At 45.7% G+C, this 12,074-nt stretch overlaps 1 protein-coding gene across 1 annotated transcript in view; it reads right to left on the bottom strand.

Annotated features, from left to right (window-relative positions):
- Window positions 1–936: 936 nt before the first annotated feature.
- The window catches only part of LOC115582774 (dedicator of cytokinesis protein 3-like), a 391,011-nt gene continuing 379,873 nt past the window's right edge, over window positions 937–12,074 (bottom strand). Inside the window, exon 6 of the mRNA XM_030418974.1 lies at window positions 937–1,089. Coding sequence (XP_030274834.1) covers window positions 937–1,089 — 153 coding nt within the window. The remainder of the gene's footprint in view (window positions 1,090–12,074) is intronic.

The following is a 12,074-nucleotide window of genomic DNA, read 5'->3' as shown; positions in this document are numbered from 1 at the left end:
AAACAGAGATTTGATGCTATCGTAAAAGTGCCCGTAGCACTCCCATTGAAAATGAGTTTGACCTGAAAACAAAAATACGGTAAATCTTAAAAGTGCCTCTTTCATCGTAATTATGCTTTTACACGAAGGTTTGACTCATATACATTCACAAAAAAAGGCTCAGTTGCATTTTGGCTTAGAGAAGGTTTTGTTTCATTTCAGAATTTTATATGATTGGATAATATTAAGTGATGCATTAATGTGAAGTGTTACTGAAGTAGGAATCAGTAAAGTTCGGGCAAATCTATCATAATTTATTTGTTGATATATGTATGTTTTGATTTAATAATCTGCACAGTGACTTGTAACTAATGTTGGTGAATAAAAAGTAAAATATTGGCTTTTAGAAATGTCGAAAAGTAGCTTCAGTTGGACAGAATCAAGTCAGAGTTGTACTTAATTACAATCATTGAGTAAATGTACTTAGTTACATTCAACCACAGGTAGCTAATGTGTGAATGTAAATGTGTTAATTAAAACGTACATGACTTATATCCTCAAATGTGCTTAAACAAATTAAACAATCAACTTTAGTAACTTCATAACAGCTAGACAAACTTTATCTGATGAGGAAGATGAATTATGTCAAAATGAACTTTGTGATTGAAGCTGGAACAATTAGCAGATTAATTAATAAGCAGATTCTAAGAAAGTGAACTGCCAACAATTTTTGACAACCATTTTTTTTGTTTCAGTCAATTTTCAAGCAAAACTGTCAAACGTTATCTGGTTCCAGCTTCTGAAATGTGAGAGTCTTTTGCTGTTCTGCTGTTCTTTCTTGTTTGTCTGACAGTAAATGAAGCGTCTTTGGGTTTTGGACCATTGTTGGACAACAGAAGCAATTTCTGGACTTTTCATCCCTCCACATTTCCTAATGTTGTGTCTGAATGTGTGTTCTCACTCGTTGCCCCAGTCCAGTCTGACGGTGATGTGTCTCTTGACGTCTCGGCTCTGGTCCTGCGTCAGGTGACCCGACAGCAGCTGCCTCCTCAGGTCGATCAGCTCCATCATCACGTGGCGGACCTTGTAGAACAGATCCACCTTGTGTTTCTAACAGAGGGACAGACAGAGAGAGAGACAGAGACAAAGAGGGTCATTAGATTCACTCGGTCCAGCTGGTGAAGAAGCTGATTAAAGCGCGTTGTTCTCTGGCAGCGCTCGAACAATAACAACACCTCAGACTGTAACACAGAGAAGGTGTTTTAGCTGTTTATCCTCACAGACAGTTAGCTGCAGCTCAGTGCCAGCATGTGTTGGAGAGACAGTGTGAACACATCACAGTCTATCACAACAGACACGCTTACAGAAGCCAATCCAGCTGCAGCGCGACAGAAAACAAACCGCTGACCGTTGTTTCCCTCTGAAGACACGGAGAGGTTTGAAACGCCAACAGTGACGTGCACAGACTTTTTTAAGGGCAGGGGCGAAAACAAGGGCGAAAAGAGGGGCACTTTAGCACGCGTTTTGGCTACCAAGAGGGCACTTTAGCACTCGTTTTGGCTCCCAAAGGGGGCACTTTAGCATGCGTTTTGGCTCCCAAAGAGGGCACTTTAGAGCACATTTTGGCTCCTAAGAGGACACTTTAGAGCACATTTTGGCTCCCAAGAGGGCACTTTAGCGCACATTTTGGCTCCCAAGAGGGCACTTTAGCATGCGTTTTGGCTCCCAAGAGGGCACTTTAGCATGCGTTTTGGCTCCCAAGAGGGAACTTTAGCATGCGTTTTGGCTCCCAAAGAGGGCACTTTAGCGCACATTTTGGCTCCTAAGAGGGCACTTTAGAGCATATTTTGGCTCCCAAGAGGGCACTTTAGCACGCATTTTGGCTCCTCAAGAGGGCACTTTAGTGCATGCTTTGGCTCCCCAAGAGGGCACTTTGGCGCACATTTTGGCTCCCAAGAGGGCACTTTAGCATGCGTTTTTCAACAATTGGGCCACGAGGGAGGGCGACTGCCCCCCCCGCCCCCCTCTTGTGCACACCACTGGACGCCAACATGGGGACGTGACATTACTGACGACAAACTCTGAACAACGTCTGATCATTGTAGTCGTTTCTGTTCAGAGGTGCGTGTTAAGAAACAACAGGATCATGATCAGATTCATCCAGATAAACAAAAATCAAACCTGAACCTTCATGTTAACGATCAAATGCTTTTATTTTGCAGTTCAGTTCTGAAGAATCCGTCACGTTGATCCAAGACTGTCTACGATCAGTTTGGTATAATGTAGTTTATCTCTGGCTTTACTCATGCAATTGTCTGGAGTTAGGGGTTATTTTTTCACCTGACTGATTGCTTAAGATATTGATCAAGTTCCAGTTTTGATTCTGTTTTATATCATGGCTCACTGAACATCTGTGGTTGGACGTAAAAAGGTAAATCGAAAGCAACACACACGATCTGCTTCATCTGTTTGAGATCAAATCTCCCAAAAGATCAAATTCTGGCAAAAAGATTAAACTCAAAAACATCACAAAGATTCTCTGAGCACTGAAGTAACTTTTAAGCCTAATTAAAGTGGTAACAGACACCAGAAACACTCCCAGCACTGCATCAGCACTCAGCCTTCACTTTCCCCGGAGATTTATTTAAACAAAACAGCTGAGTGAAGGTTTATAAAGGAGCAAACACACAAAAATCACACTAACTTCCTCAGGTAACACTCAGGTTACTCTTCTTCTGAAGGCTTCACTGAGAGGCAGCAGACTTAAATGGAGAGTTTACATGCAGGTTTTCTAAACATTTGTAATGCTGCTAAAAACAGGCAGCCGACTTCTTTCCCATCTCCAGGAGACGAGTTCGTCTCTCTGTGGTTTATTTTCTCGTGTGTCACATTCATCTCCAGAAACACAGAGAACAAGCAGGTCGTTAACCTCCTCAGACTACACCCAGCAAACGTTAAACTTTCTGGATTAAACACTTTGTTTTCCTGGAGCTGAAGATGGAAGTGACAAAGGAGTTAGACATCACTTATCGGTACTAAAAAAGCTCTTCGCTCTTTCAAACTCAGCTGCGACAAACAACGTTCGATAAACAGCTCCAGACGTTAGCGGGTCTTGGTGGGTTTCTGTCTGAAAATGGAATATGAGACAAGGAGATCCACTGCATTACAAACACACACACATACACAAAACCCTGACACACACACACACACACACACACACACACACACACAAAGCCCTGGACACACTCCTCCCTGCAGCGTGTTCCATTATTAGCACTCCATTGTAATTTATCCTACAGGCCCTCAGCGGCAGGCGGTCGGGTTAAATGTCTTCAGTTCTTGGCAGGAGAGCGAGGTAAGCAGAAAAATCCTCTATACACACACACACACACACACACACACACACACACACACACACACACACACACACACACACACACACACGTCCTCTGAGAGTGTGTACAGTCTACACACCTGAAACTGCACTCGACACACTCATACATACAGAAAATTGCATGTGGTTGTACTTAATGCATGAGATGTAAGGTTTCTACACACACACACACACACACACACACACACACACACACACACACACACACCTTCATACATGCGTGCAGCTGATCATACATGCATATATAACCGGGACAGCAGCAGTGAAGCACCTGGTGCTCAGGAGGCGGCTGTTCCTAGTTCATCAGAAGGTCGCTGGTTTGATTCCTCTGGTCTGCATGTTGAAGTGTCCTTGGACAAGATACTGAACCCCAAACTGCTCCTGATGTGCTGGTTGACACCTTCCATGGCAGCAACCACCATCAGTGTATGAATGTATGAATTAGCGTCTGATAAATGCCCTAAAATGTACATTTAATGTAAAATATAAAGACCTCTGTGCATCAGATCATTATATAACTCCGGCTGCAGCAGAGTGTTTTAGGGGGAAATATGACAACAGAGTTTGTCGAACTCATTTGGAACGGCTCTGATATCGAGCGGTGACTCGCCCGAGAGGTTTTCTGAGTGCATGCTGGGACGGAATTAAGCCCCGACCAGGAACAAGTGGGCGCTGAGATTAGATAGAAGAACAGATGGTTCCACTGCAGCAGTCGAGAGTCCATAATCTCATCTACACATATCTGTGAAGCTGAGGACGAGCTGAGGATCTCTTCAGGTGGAGATCAGCCTCAAACACATCGTTCTCCTGTGACCACCTCAGACCTCCCTGTTCACACCTCCTCCTGATGATATAAAGTCCTCCTCTCCTCCTCCTGATGATATAAAGTCCTCCTCTCCTCCTCCTGAGGATATAAAGTCCTCCTCTCCTCCTCCTGAGGATATAAAGTCCTCCTCTCCTCCTCCTGAGGATATAAAGTCCTCTCCTCCTCCTGATGATATAAAGTCCTCCTCTCCTCCTCCTGAGGATATAAAGTCCTCTCCTCCTCCTGATGATAAAGTCCTCCTCTCCTCCTCCTGATGATATAAAGTCCTCCTCTCCTCCTCCTGATGATATAAAGTCCTCCTCTCCTCCTCCTGATGATATAAAGTCCTCCTCTCCTCCTCCTGATGATATAAAGTCCTCTCCTCCTCCTGATGATATAAGTCCTCCTCTCCTCCTCCTGATGATATAAAGTCCTCCTCTCCTCCTCCTGAGGATATAAAGTCCTCCTCTCCTCCTCCTGAGGATATAGTTCCTCCTCCTCCTGATGATATAAAGTCCTCCTCTCCTCCTCCTGATGATAAAGTCCTCCTCTCCTCCTCCTGATGATATAAAGTCCTCCTCTCCTCCTGATGATATAAAGTCCTCCTCTCCTCCTCCTGATGATATAAAGTCCTCCTCTCCTCCTCCTGATGATAAAGTCCTCCTCTCCTCCTCCTGATGATATAAAGTCCTCCTCTCCTCCTCCTGATGATATAAAGTCCTTCTCCTCCTCCTGATGATATAAAGTCCTCCTCTCCTCCTGAGGATATAAAGTCCTCCTCTCCTCCTGATGATATAAAGTCCTCCTCTCCTCCTCCTGTTGATATAAAGTCCTCCTCTCCTCCTCCTGATGATATAAAGTCCTCCTCTCCTCCTCCTGGATATAAAGTCCTCCTCTCCTCCTCCTGGATATAAAGTCCTCCTCTCCTCCTCCTGATGATATAAAGTCCTCCTCTCCTCCTGCTGATGATATAAAGTCCTCCTCTCCTCCTCCTGATGATATAAAGTCCTCCTCTCCTCCTGATGATATAAAGTCTCCTCTCCTCCTCCTGATGATATTAAGTCCTCCTCTCCTCCTGATGATATAAAGTCCTCCTCTCCTCCTCCTGTGATATAAAGTCCTCCTCTCCTCCTGATGATATAAAGTCCTCCTCTCCTCCTGATGATATAAAGTCCTCCTCTCCTCCTCCTGATGATATAAAGTCCTCCTCTCCTCCTCCTGATGATATAAAGTCCTCCTCTCCTCCTCCTGATGATATAAAGTCCTCCTCTCCTCCTCCTGATGATATAAAGTCCTCTCCTCCTCCTGATGATATAAAGTCCTCCTCTCCTCCTGATGATATAAAGTCCTCCTCTCCTCCTCCTGATGATATAAAGTCCTCCTCTCCTCCTCCTGATGATATAAAGTCCTCCTCTCCTCCTCTGATCTCAGTTTATTTTACAAGGTTTTCCAGGATGACTTATAGATTATTAGAGACACATTGAACTTCGATTCTGGTGTTGAAACAGCTCAAATCTCACTGTCGTGAATTAAAATACTCCTGCAGTCTGCACCTGAGAGCACGAGAGCGTATTTAAAGCCTGGTATTATTCAAAAGCTTGTTTTTTCTGTGGTTTATAAATGATAATAGCGCTCCGAGGCGGTGCGTCCGCGGGGAAGCTCTCTCCACAGCGCTGCTTTCTGCTCCTCAGCAGCTCCTTATGGGAACCCTGGTGCAGCAGCATCCCGGCAGTGCTGAGTGATTAGCATGTTTTTAACACTCGGGGTTAAAAACACCCCAACTTTTAGCCACACACTTCCATATTTGATATGGATTTTTACTAGTTGCTTAGCAACAACAACAGTCACACACAGCAGCAGCTGCTTAACGTTTGTTTTGGAGGGGAAGCCCAGTGGACACAGAAGCTAACGCTCTTTGATTCACACTGAGAGGCCATATTAACATTCTGGAGGAGCGTGTGATCATTAATGATGCAGGAGGCTCGTTCAGAGTTTTTACAGCAAGACCAGATTTAAATTACTGTCATTAGTAACACGAATTCTAAAAATAAGAGCAGGGCTGGTGACAAATGACCAGAGTAAACTAAATAAACTAAACAGTCGAGGAGTTTATTTGAGAACAGAGTTAATTAAAAACAATATGTAATTTCTGATGGGTTTCTATCAAAACTAAACAAAAGACGTATGCCGAGTGTTGCTGCTGAGCTCTGCAGGAGAGTCTGTGCAGATCCAAACCTTCTGGAGGAATAAACACCAGAGTCGTATCAGGTTCTGCTCTGATCCGACGGGTCAGAGAGACTTTTTAACTTTATCTTCTGCAGCAGTGATCCAGAGCTTGTCGGACGTTTCTGTTCTGTAATGCTGTAAAGTCTCTGCTGAGTGCTGAGTGCAGTCAGAGGCTGAAACACAGACACACCGACAGTGTGCGTCATTGCTTGCTGATGTTAGCGTACGGCTAGTGTACAGGCAAATTAAATTAAATTAATATTATTCAGTTACATTCAGTCTCGTTCTCAGATGTCTTCCTGACTCTCTGGTGGAAGTTTTGGCGACAGGTGAATGAACAAAACGTTACGTTACGTTACGTAAACTTTTGTAAGCATTTCTAAGGTTTAAAGACACCAAGCTGTCCAACACTGATGCACTCTTCACTCTGCACCACACTGATGCAAAATAAGTAAAGAAATCATCGGACAGCAGTCAGTCGTCATGTGAAAAGTTTGGAAAAAGCATGAAAAAAATCATATATTTGTTCTTTTATCAACAGTTTGCACATGAAGAAACTGATACGATTGATTACCTACTAGGTTACGTTCATGTACAAGATTTCACACATGAGATCAAACCTACAAACTCCTGAGAAATTTAATCTGCCGTTATTGCGTCCTCAAGCCAGAACCAGTCTGTTGTGTTCAGGGAACGCTCGTATAAGTTCATTTATAGTTCGACTGGTTATAAACTTTAGTTTGTCAGCACAGGCGTCAGGAATAAAGCCAGAACCCGCCGACACACAGAACACACACTGTTCTTATTTCCAGCAGCAGGATGAGGGAGGCTCACTAACACATTTACACCAGAGAGCTGCCCGACACCGGCTGCCGGCTGCCAGCCACTGGAGCCGCTGGGGAAACTGTAAAGTATGTGCTTGGCTCGAGTTCACCGTAATACGAGAAGAGAGCTCGACTCCTTCAGTGCAACAGAAACACAAAGGAAACACTCTGGAGAGAAGGTGAACGCTCACAGAGACACTGCGGCCATAAATACTGAGCGGCTGGATAAATGAATGAACGACAAACAACATTAGAGCAACTGGAGGAAGTGAAGGTGGAGGTGAGAGTAGAAACTCCATCACAGCCAGTCGAGGCTGGAGCACCAACCAGGTGAAGAGGACGAACAAACCAAGAGGAATGATGGACTTAATCAAACGGCCTCAGACTGAGGCTCTGTCCACACCAGACCAGGTTATCTTGCAACCGATGTTTTGTTAAATAGAATTCCGCGTCCACACGAGTGGTGTGATAAAAATAACCGAGAATAACGTACACACGCAACCGTAAAATCCACCACCAAGTGATGCAACATACGTGTTATACATATGCCACAGCAATAGGGGGCTATGTAAGGTAAAACGGTCGCTCATCCTCATCCAGGCGCCGCCGTTGTTGTATTAGGTTGAACATCTGGACATGACAGCTGAACACAGCTGACAGCAAGCCAACAACAACAACTCTGTCTCGTCCATTTTAGCCTATCAAGCGAACGTTTGCTCTAGCGAGATAACAACTTCTAACCACCTTCTAACTGTTGTTACTCTCTGTCTTTACATTGTTGCGTGTGCAATAGTTACAAAGGCGCTCAGCTCTGACGTAAGCAATGGAAATAATCGCGGTTGTCAACCGCTGAGACCCGAGTCGGCTGAAAACCTCCCCCTGGACTCCGGTTTCAAACGACCACGCTTCCAAACGCACGGTTGCATGTGGACAGAACAGTAAAACCGGGAACATAACTTACCCAGGCTGGTGTGGACAGGTCCTAACAGACACACAGATAAACCTGCTGCACGGTAGTATTTCAGATAATAGCCGGTTTATCTGACATCACCACGCTGGTGTCGCTGCATGAACATCATCAATAACTAAAGTTCTTTCAGGTCCACCACTGTAACGTCTCTGCTTCCTGCCGTGTGCGCCGCTGTTTTGTTCCGTCCTCCACACGACTTCATATGTCACGTTTATTTCGTAATTTCCTCTTGATTTTGTAATGAAACCATTTAGTTATTTGTCTGTTTTGAGTGTGTTTGTCATGCTGTCAAACCTGAGTGTGCACCAGATATTTTATTTTGCACGATGCCGATCTGCTGTCCGACTTCCTGTCCTGTTTACAGAAACCTGGTTGTACTGGTGTTGTACCTGCAGGTCCAGTCATATCAGATTGTGTGCTGCAGCCTCATAAAGAAGCCCTGCAACTAATTTTTCTACAGTTGTGAAATTAAATCACGAGGACGGGTTTCATCGCTGCCATCTGCACCGCCTGCTTTAAAAGCAGCCGTGTGAAATGTATTCGGGACATCTGGTCATCCCAGTCAGTGGGTGGATGTGCTCTGACCTCTGACCTCCTCCTGAGTCAATCTACTCGACTAGAAACAGGTGGAGCAGCCGGCACGACAGGAGGGAACCGAGCCTCCTCTCCACCTCAGACGGAGAGACGGTGCCTCGAAAATGAAACCTCCAGATTTGTTTATCTCGGCCTCAGAGGTCCAAAGTTTTTATTCAGCTGCAGAGTGGAAATCTCTTTTGTGTCGACTATTTGTGGACTCAGTCTCCCTCCTACCTCTCTCCCTCGCTAACTGCCTCCTCCGCCTCTTTTCCCCAGCTGGAGTGAGTAATCACACCTTCACATCACACACACACACACGCCGGCATCGTTTAACACATCTTTACCACCTCAGCAGAATGAAACCCGGCCGAGCAAAAACTCCCGTAACGATGCCGTTTATAGAAGCTGTTCGGTTTCATTGGACCTCATATTCAGGCCATCTTGATATTAGCCAAGTAAAACAACACAATGATGCAAACGTTACATTTCAGGAATCGCTGCTTCACAATCCAACAAAGTGTGAAACGCAGCAGCAGGAGGACGAGGAGGAGGAGGAGGAAGAGGAGGAGGAAGAGGAGGAGGAGGAGGAGGAAGAGGAGGAGGAGGCTGATGTTTGCAGCCGGCTGCAGCTCCACCGCCGACTAAATCAAACACTTGCTCTCGTCTTTATTGCTTCGGTGGCCTTTTGCTTTTTCACAGTCAGATAATATGAAAATCTGAATCACTGTGACAGACCACAGACCAGCAGGACTCACCAGAACAGCCCCGCGTTCTCCACCACATCATAAAAACTACATCAGTGGTGTTTCAAGCTGAGGTTCGGGGACCGGAGGAGGGTCGACCGCGACACATCGTCACCGGGCGGCATTAATATATGATGGGATTTTATTCCGTCTGACAGCTGTGATATCTGCCGGGACGCTTGCGACACCTCTTTTCCATTAGCGACATCCTGCCTCACTTTCACACCTGACAAATGAGAAAAGCAGAAGACGTGTTTTCTACGTTTCACACGAGTCTGAAGAGCCGGGAGAGAAAGTGATGAGGCTCAAATGTTGGATCAGTATTTATAACTTTAATCATTCCAGGTTTTATAATCGTGCAGCTTCGTTTTGAAAAAAGAGGAATGAATAATAAATAAAGCAAATCAATTATTCAGTCTCTTTTATAAATGTGAACATCACAAACACAATTGAGATTATTGTTTTTATTTTATGTTTGTTCTGTTCCGACTGCTCCACCGCTGTGTGGGTCTGGTGTTAAGCGGGAGTGTATACTGGGTTTACGGCCCGGACAGGCTGATAGTTGGTGGGTCGGCCAGTGTTGAGACAGTTTTAGCGGTGTTAAAACTAGCGGTTTTAGCATCCTGTCTGTCCTGCTGTCTGTCCTCCTGTCTGTCCTCCTGCCTGTCCTCCTGCCTGTCCTCCTGTCTGTCCTCCTGTCTGTCCTCCTGTCTGTCCTTCTATCTGTCCTCCCGTCTGTCCTCCTGTCTGTCCTACCATCTGTCCTCCTGCCTGTCCTGCTATCTGTCCTCCTGTCTGTCCTCCTGTCTGTCCTCCCATCTGTCCTCCCGTCTGTCCTCCCATCTGATCTCCTGTCTGTCCTACCATCTGTCCTCCTGCCTGTCCTACCATCTGTCCTCCTGCCTGTCCTCCTGTCTGTCCTCCCGTCTGTCCTTCTGTCTGTCCTCCTGTCTGTCCTCCCATCTGATCTCCTGTCTGTCCTCCTGTCTGTCCTCCTGTCTGTCCTTCTATCTGTCCTCCCGTCTGTCCTCCCATCTGATCTCCTGTCTGTCCTCCTGTCTGTCCTCCTGTCTGTCCTCCTGTCTGTCCTTCTATCTGTCCTCCCATCTGTCCTCCCATCTGATCTCCTGTCTGTCCTCCTGTCTGTCCTGTCTGTCCTACCGACTCTTCGTCACATTTCTGCCTGAAAAACAGCGTCTGTCACCGGCATAAAACTTTAACTCACCGAGTGTTTGTGACGAAAATAAATCTCCAAGACTGTCAGCCCTCCGGACCGAGACTTCAGGGAAATTTCCCCCAGAAAACAGCCTCCGTCCCCGCGAGTGAGTCAGACAACTTCCAGTTTTCTGATGGCGATTATGTAATTATGTAATTTAGAGTGAAAAAAAGGTAACTTTGTCACTTTCCAGGATGTTTGGTGGGTCAGGATCTCAATCACAACACATTATAACAGCATCCACATGATTATAAAACTGTCCGCGGGTTTAGATTGGCAGGAGGACACCTGGGAAACACCTTGAAAACACACCGACATCATCATCATGACGTGTACCGTCACGCCTCTTTAGGAGCTGCAGCGCCGGCTTTCTGTGTGAATTACAAGGTGGAGAGCTGGTGAACAAATGCTGCAGAGATGATGCGTCTTCTCCTGCGTAAAAAGGCTCATGATTTCATTTATTGCATTTTTCTTGTTGATATTTCACCTTGGCCTCTTCACCAGTAACATCTGCAACTTTTCAACAGGCAAATTCTCAATTAAAGGTTAAAAACTTGGTTAATCTGAACTCCTGAGTCTCCTGGTTTCTCTTTTTGAATGACGAGTAGAGACGACCGGGTAGGAGGAGAGCGTATATATCAGCTGAAGTCTTTGTGATGTGTTCAGGTGGAGCTTTTCGGTCGGGACGCAGACGATGTGAGGCGACGCAACAATCAATGCTCGTTCTCTAATGTCGGTTTGGTTCTTCTGGGCCTGAACAGAGCCTGTTGATTGTTGAATACAGCTGCCTGCCTTGGATGGAAATGATGCTGATGAGACTGAAATCAACGGAAAAGCTACATTTTGTTTTATCTATATTAAACACAGCATGTGGTTCAGGGATTCATCCTCGCATGACTTTAGAAGCAACCTGAACGTTTTGCTCGAGGACACTTCAGCAGTGCAGATACTTCCCGTCATGACTCAAACTCACTGAGGAAACGCAGATTCACTCGACACAGCCGCACTGCTGCAGCACAGCTTTCATAATACAGGAGAGTAACTCGCTCTGACAAGTAGGACTGCAAATTTAATCAGGTAATCTGTAATGAGTAACTGATTACTTGCAGGAAGTTGCCAGTTTGAGGCGTCCTAATAGGATGTGAGTCAGCTTGGCACCTCTCGAATCAGAGGGGACCCTCCCAACACCTCTGATCCATTAGCAAACGTCCTGCTTCATTTTCACACCTGTCAAACCGGCTGCTGCGCTCCTGAAAACAAAAGCGCTGCAGCGCCTCACCGGGGAGCGCAAACAAAGAGCCCCCGGATCCATTTTGTTCTCGGCTGCTCAGCTGTTGTTGT

The sequence above is a fragment of the Sparus aurata genome, chromosome 6 (genome assembly GCF_900880675.1).
Source record: "Sparus aurata chromosome 6, fSpaAur1.1, whole genome shotgun sequence".
Taxonomy (NCBI): Eukaryota; Metazoa; Chordata; class Actinopteri; order Spariformes; family Sparidae; genus Sparus; species Sparus aurata.
This window is presented reverse-complemented; position numbering and strand designations above follow the sequence as displayed.